General features: G+C 47.6%; 1 protein-coding gene across 1 annotated transcript in view; it reads right to left on the bottom strand.

The window, feature by feature from the left end:
* Positions 1-776: 776 nt before the first annotated feature.
* Positions 777-6,301, bottom strand: part of C2CD2L (C2CD2 like) — a 49,798-nt gene continuing 44,273 nt past the window's right edge. Inside the window, exon 14 of the mRNA XM_067470837.1 lies at positions 777-5,529. Within this exon, the coding sequence (XP_067326938.1) occupies positions 5,288-5,529 (242 nt within the window). The 3' untranslated portion in view covers positions 777-5,287. The remainder of the gene's footprint in view (positions 5,530-6,301) is intronic.

The raw sequence follows: 6,301 nt of genomic DNA, 5'->3' as shown, positions 1-6,301 counted from the left end.
ACACTGCCCACCAAACCCTTCCAGTATTTTCTGTTGGTCATGGGAGAACTGTGTGCCAAGTTTGGTTCAATTCCATCAATGATGGGGGGTTCAGAATGCTCTGTGATTGTAGGTGAACTATAAATCCCAGCAACCACAACTCCCAAATGAAGGACATACCTTAGGTTGTTAAGTGTCTTGTGTCCAAATCTGGTGTCAATTCATCCAGTAGTTTTTGAGTTATGTTAATCCCACAAACGAACATTACATTACATTGGGTTGTTGTAGGTTTTTTCGGGCTATCTGGCCATGTTCTAGAGGCATTCTCTCCTGACGTTTCGCCTGCATCTATGGCAAGCATCCTCAGAGGTAGTGAGGTCTGTTGGAACTAGGGAAAAGGGTTATATATCTGTGGAATGACCAGGGTGGGACATATTTATTTATATAGATTATATTGCATTACATTATAATGTAAGACATATCTGTTTCGACCTTTGATATTTCTGTTTTTAAATTATTTTAAATTGTTTTTAAATTGTGTTTGATTTTAGCCTGTTCTTGTAAGCCGCTCCGAGCCCCAGGGAAGTGGCGGTATAGAAGTTCAAATAATAAATAAATAAATATTATAAATATTATAATGTAATGGCATTGATAACCCAGGAACAATAATAGTAGTGCTACAGAGTGTAATTTATGGGGACGAAAAGGGGTCGCGAGCAGGAAAGTGTTTGTTTTCCCTTATTTCCCGAAGCCCTGGTTGCACGGAACGAAACCCCAAAGATACGGAGACTCACCGGTGATGGTTCCAGTTGAGTTTAATAAGTTAAAGGCCCGCCCGTTGCATTTTGCAGTCGACTCTCCCAACATATACAAAGGTGCAGAAGGTCACAATCATCATTAAATATATTCTTCTTCCTCTTCTTCTTTAAAGTCTATTTCCTTTAAATATCTACATGTCTCTTTATTTTACTCTACAAACAATCTGGGGGGCTGGGGGGGGGGGGTTTACAGTGATGCACCCAACGGCAAAGCAAGGAAAAGGAGGAGGGGTCCAAAAACAACGCGGAGGCAGCGATGGAGAAACGGCCAAAAGGATCCGAAGCGCATCCCTTCGTCCACCTTTCCACTATTCACGCCGCTGCAAATGTGGCTCAGGAAGAGCGAGAGAGAACGGCGGAGGAAAAGGAGCCGGGCGCACTGTGCGCACAACAGGCCGCACTTCTCTTCCGTCAGCCACCACTTTGCAATACTCATTTATTTTATTTGCTCCCCGCCTTTCCTTTGGGAAGGACACCCCCATAAATAAAATAAAAAAATGCCCAATCGGCCCTTCCCCAGCAGACATTCAGAGCTCTCCCCCCCCTCGCAGCAAAGCCCCCCCTTCCCATGCGCACCGTGCACCAGCCGTGCAGCCCCAATTTTGCATCTGTGCCAAGTCCAGCCTGTGCTTCGTGTAAGCCCTTTTCGCCCATGATTGGACCTGGGGAAATCCTTCATTATTCCTCAGTGCAAGTAATCTCTACGTTTAATTTCCTCATCATGCAAGATACACTGACCGGCAGCCCGTGGCCGGACGCGGTCAGAAGTAAGTCAAGTCCCTCGGCTGCAGGGCTTCCTTTTTGCAAAAGAGACCGTCCAACCATTTGCTTTGGAATGGACCCAAAGCCAGGGCCGCAATGGAGGATGAAGCCGTCGCTGAAGCCCCGCAAAGCCCACCTCCAGCATCTCTTTTGCATTTTCCCAAAGAACAATCAACTCCCGATTGTTTACCTACGGCGAGCGCTTCATGCAAAACCAAAGGAGCAAAGAGCAATGCTAAGGGGAAAATGTATTGTCGAAGGCTTTCATGGCTGGAATCACTAAGTTCTTGAGGGTTTTTTCGGGCTATATGGCCATGTTCTAGAGGCATTCTCTCCTGATGTTTCGCCTGCATCTGTGGCAAGCATCCTCAGAGGTAGTGAGGTCTGCTGGAGCTGGGAAAAAAAGGGGTTTATATATCTGTGGATTGACCAGGGTGAGGACTTTTGTCAGTTGGGCTAGGTGTGAATATGTATTGTCGAAGGCTTTCATGGCCGGAATCACTCAGTTCTTGTGGGTTTTTTCGGGCTATATGGCCATGTTCTAGAGCAGGGGTCAGGAACCTTCGGCCCTCCAGGTGTGGTGGACTTCAACTCCCACAATTCCTTGAGGCCAAGGTAAGCCTTTGGGGTGAATGCCGAGCCTCAAGGAATTGTGGGAGTTGAAGTCCACCACACCTGGAGGGCCGAAGGTTCCCCATGCCTGTTCTAGAGGCATTTCTCCTGACGTTTCGCCTGCATCTATGGCAAGCATCCTCAGAGGTGAGGTCACCTGAGGAAGCTTGTCATAGATGCAGGCGAAACGTCAGGAGAAATGCCTCTAGAACATGGCCATATAGCCCGAAAAAACCCACAAGAACTAGGTGTGAATGTTTCAACTGACCACCTTGATTAGCATACAATGGGCTGACTGTGCCTGGAGCAAACTCTTCTTGAAAGGTGATTAGATGTCCCTGCCTGTTTCCTCTCTCTTTTGCTGTTGCAATTTTAGAATTTTTAAATACCATACCAGAGCACCTGATGAACCAACCTGGACACAGCATTTTATTTGAGAACACAGAAATGCTGGACCACTCTCACAACCACCATGTCAGACGACACAGAGAAGCCATTGAAATACACAAACATGTGGACAATTTCAACAGAAAGGAAGAGACCATGAAAATGAACAAGATCTGGCTACCAGTATTAAAAAACTCTAAAATTACAACAGCAAAAACAGCAGGGAAGAAACAGGCAGGGAAATCTATTTACCTCTCAATAAATGTTTGCTCCAGGCACAGTCAGCCCATTGTATGCTAATCAAGGTGGTCAGTTGAAACATTCACACCTAGCTCCAGCAGACAAGAGTCCTTTGTCCCACCCTGGTCATTACTCCACAGAGATATAAACCCATTTTCCTAGTTCCAACAGACCTCACAACCTCTGAGGATGCTTGCCATAGATGCAGGCGAAACGTCAGGAGAAAATGCCTCTAGAACATGGCCATATAGCCCGAAAAAACCCTCAAGAACTTACTAAGGGGAAAATGTTTACCAACGACCCATCCCTACGGCAAGCGATTCACGCAAAACCAAAAGGGAGAAAGAGAAACGCATGTACAGTGACAACCAAATCAAAAACACATTCCTGATTCAAATAGTTTCCGTTGCAAATCCACATTCTGCAAAGAAACACGGCAATAAGGGACAAACCGGTGGAGATTATTCGGGTTCGCATCAGAGACGCGGGAGGGAAAGAGAGAGAGAGAGGATGGCGGTCCGGTCCGCCGTTCGGTCCGTCCAAGCCTGGCAACGCCCGCGGCACAAATGGCTTCCGTTCGGGGCAAGGAACACAGAGGAAAAGGCACGCTCGCCTTCTCCGAGGTTGGAGGGAAGGGCGGCACTGGGAAGACACCCAAGGGAAGCGGGAACACGCCACCCGCACGGTGCCCTTCTTCCTGCGAAGGGTCGCACCCGCTCCACGGCTTTTCCATCGCATGCGCAAAGGGTGCTGCACGCTGAATGCCCTCCTTCACCATTGTGGGTCCCCTTTCATGACCCCGTGCACAACAGAGAGGGCTCCCTTCCTTCTTTGCTCTCATCCAGAGGATCCAGAGGAGCAACTACGCCTTCTGGATCCACCTGTGTGGGTCCTCTTTTGTGACCCCCAAAAGTGCATGATGGAGAGGGCTCCCTTCCTTCTTTGCTCTCATCCAGAGGATCCAGAGGAGCAGCCAAGCCTTCTGGATCCACCTGTGTGGGTCCCCTTTCGTGACCCCCAAAGATGCACGATGGAGAGGGCTCCCTTCCTTCTTTGCTCTCATCCAGAGGATCCAGAGGAGCAACTACGCCTTCTGGATCCACCTGTGTGGGTCTTCTTTTGTGACCCCCAAAAGTGCACGATGGAGAGGGCTCCCTTCCTTCTTTGCTCTCATCCAGAGTATCCAGATGAGCAGCCAAGCCTTCTGGATCCACCTGTGTGGGTCCTCTTTTGTGACCCCCAAAAGTGCACGATGGAGAGGGCTCCCTTCCTTCTTTGCTCTCATCCAGAGGATCCAGAGGAGCAGCCAAGCCTTCTGGATCCACCTGTGTGGGTCCCCTTTCGTGACCCCCAAAGATGCACGACGGAGAGGGCTCCCTTCCTTCTTTGCTCTCATCCAGAGTATCCAGATGAGCAGCCAAGCCTTCTGGATCCAGCTGTGTGGGTCTTCTTTTGTGACCCCCTTTGCTCTCACCCATTTTCCCCTGGGAGGAGATCCAGATGAGTAGCCAAGCCTTCTAGATCCAACTACAAAGGGTATCCCTCTGTTTCCTCCTTCCTCTCACCTGTAACTTTGGGCCGGATGTCCCTGATGGCGAAGCAGCACACCCTCGCCTCTCCTGCCAGCCTTGAAACCTGAGTACTGACTTCTGGGGTCCCCTGAAAAACCTGTTTCCTTATAGCAAGAGCCTCCTCGACACCCCAAATCCACCCCCCATCCCATCTCTTTGCAATCACCTGCCGGAAGGGACCAGCCCAGCCTTGCCAGGTAACCTCTCTCTGCAGGGCATGGTCACCGTCCAGCTCTGTTCTGGACACATTTGGAGTCTTCTCGCCTCCTTCCTACACACCCACAATGGCTCTCCCATCAAAGCGGAACCCGCCGAGGATGGGCGGCCCCCCATTTCCCGTTGCAGAGCATGGTCACCATTCTGGACACATCACATTTGGAGTCTCCTCGCCTCCATTCCACACACCCACAATGGCTCTCCCATCAAAGCGGAACCCGCCGAGGATGGGCCAGCCTCTGTTTCCCGTTGCATCCAAGGCTTTCGACAGCTCTGCGGCACAAAGTCCCTTCTCGGACCGGGAAAAAGGCAGCGGGAACAACACCCTGTCCCACCTCAAGGGGGGAACCCGCCGGCAGCGACGTGTCACCTGGCTCAATAAGAAAGGGACCCACCGACATGGCTCAAGAGTCCCACTGGTTTGCCATGTCTGTAGAAACATTGCACACCAAAACAGAGTGGGGTTGGAGTGGGACGGGGTGGGGGGCACCGCAAGACCGGCTCCTTCCTGCCCTCAAGTCCCCAAAAAGACAGAGAGTGGAGGCCAGCTCCGAAACGAGCCGAAGGGATGCCCGACCGGGCTTCAACAACGCACGGCCTCCTTCGCCCGGAAGGGAAGAGGAACCGGGGAGGCGGCGGAAGGGGAGCGTCGAGACGTGGGGAGGGGGCTCCAGGGGGAGGCGGCCCAGCCCTCGCTGACCCTCAGTGCTTGTCCGCCGCCGCAGCCGTCGCGCTCCCGTTGGCCTTGGTCTTGGGCTTGGCCTTGAAGGAGAAGCGCTTGATGATCCGCCGGGAGAAGCTGCCGGACGTCTTGCGCGGAGCGGCATTGGCGGCAGCGGCATTGGCGGCGTTGGGCAGGTCGTCGTGGGACTGGCTGAGGCCGGCCGCCTTCTGCTTGCGTTTCCGCCGGAAGATGAGCTTGGTGCCGCTCCGGAGGAAGCCCACTGCAGCAGAAAAAAAGGCATCGGAGGGACAAAGCGTCAGCCCAAACCCGGACACACGAAGGGAGACTACTTCATACTTATCAATAATAATATAACAACAACATAAATACTATTATTATAGCAGAATAGGCATCGGAGGGACAAAGCGTCAGCCCAAACCCGGACACACGAAGGGAGACTACTTCATACTTATACATAATAATAATATAATAACAACATAAATACTATTATCATATATAATAATAATAAAATTTATAAATAATAATACTAATACTTATAAATAAAACTATTACTATAATAAATAATAATAACACTTATCATAATACTACTAATATAAATAATAATATTAAATAATACTTATAAGTATTATTATGACAATAAATATACTTATAAATAATAATAATTCTAATAAATATTTATAAATAAAACTAATATAATAAATAATAACAAATTAAATACTTAATAATAATAAAATAAATAGTAATATTAAATACTTTTAAATACATACTATCATTATATATAATAATAATTAAACTTATAAATAATAATACTAATACTTACAAATAAAACTATTACTATAATAAATAATAACACTTATCATAATACTACTAATATAAATTAAATAATACTTATAAACATTATTATGACAATAAATATACTTATTAATAATAATACTAATAAATACTTATAAATAAAACTATTACTATAATAATAACACTTATCATAATACTACTAATATAAATAATAATATAACAATAACATAAATACTATC

The sequence above is a fragment of the Anolis sagrei genome, chromosome 7 (assembly GCF_037176765.1).
Source record: "Anolis sagrei isolate rAnoSag1 chromosome 7, rAnoSag1.mat, whole genome shotgun sequence".
NCBI lineage: Eukaryota > Metazoa > Chordata > Lepidosauria > Squamata > Dactyloidae > Anolis > Anolis sagrei.
Note: the sequence above shows the minus strand (reverse complement) of the source record. Positions and strands in the feature narration are given on the sequence as shown.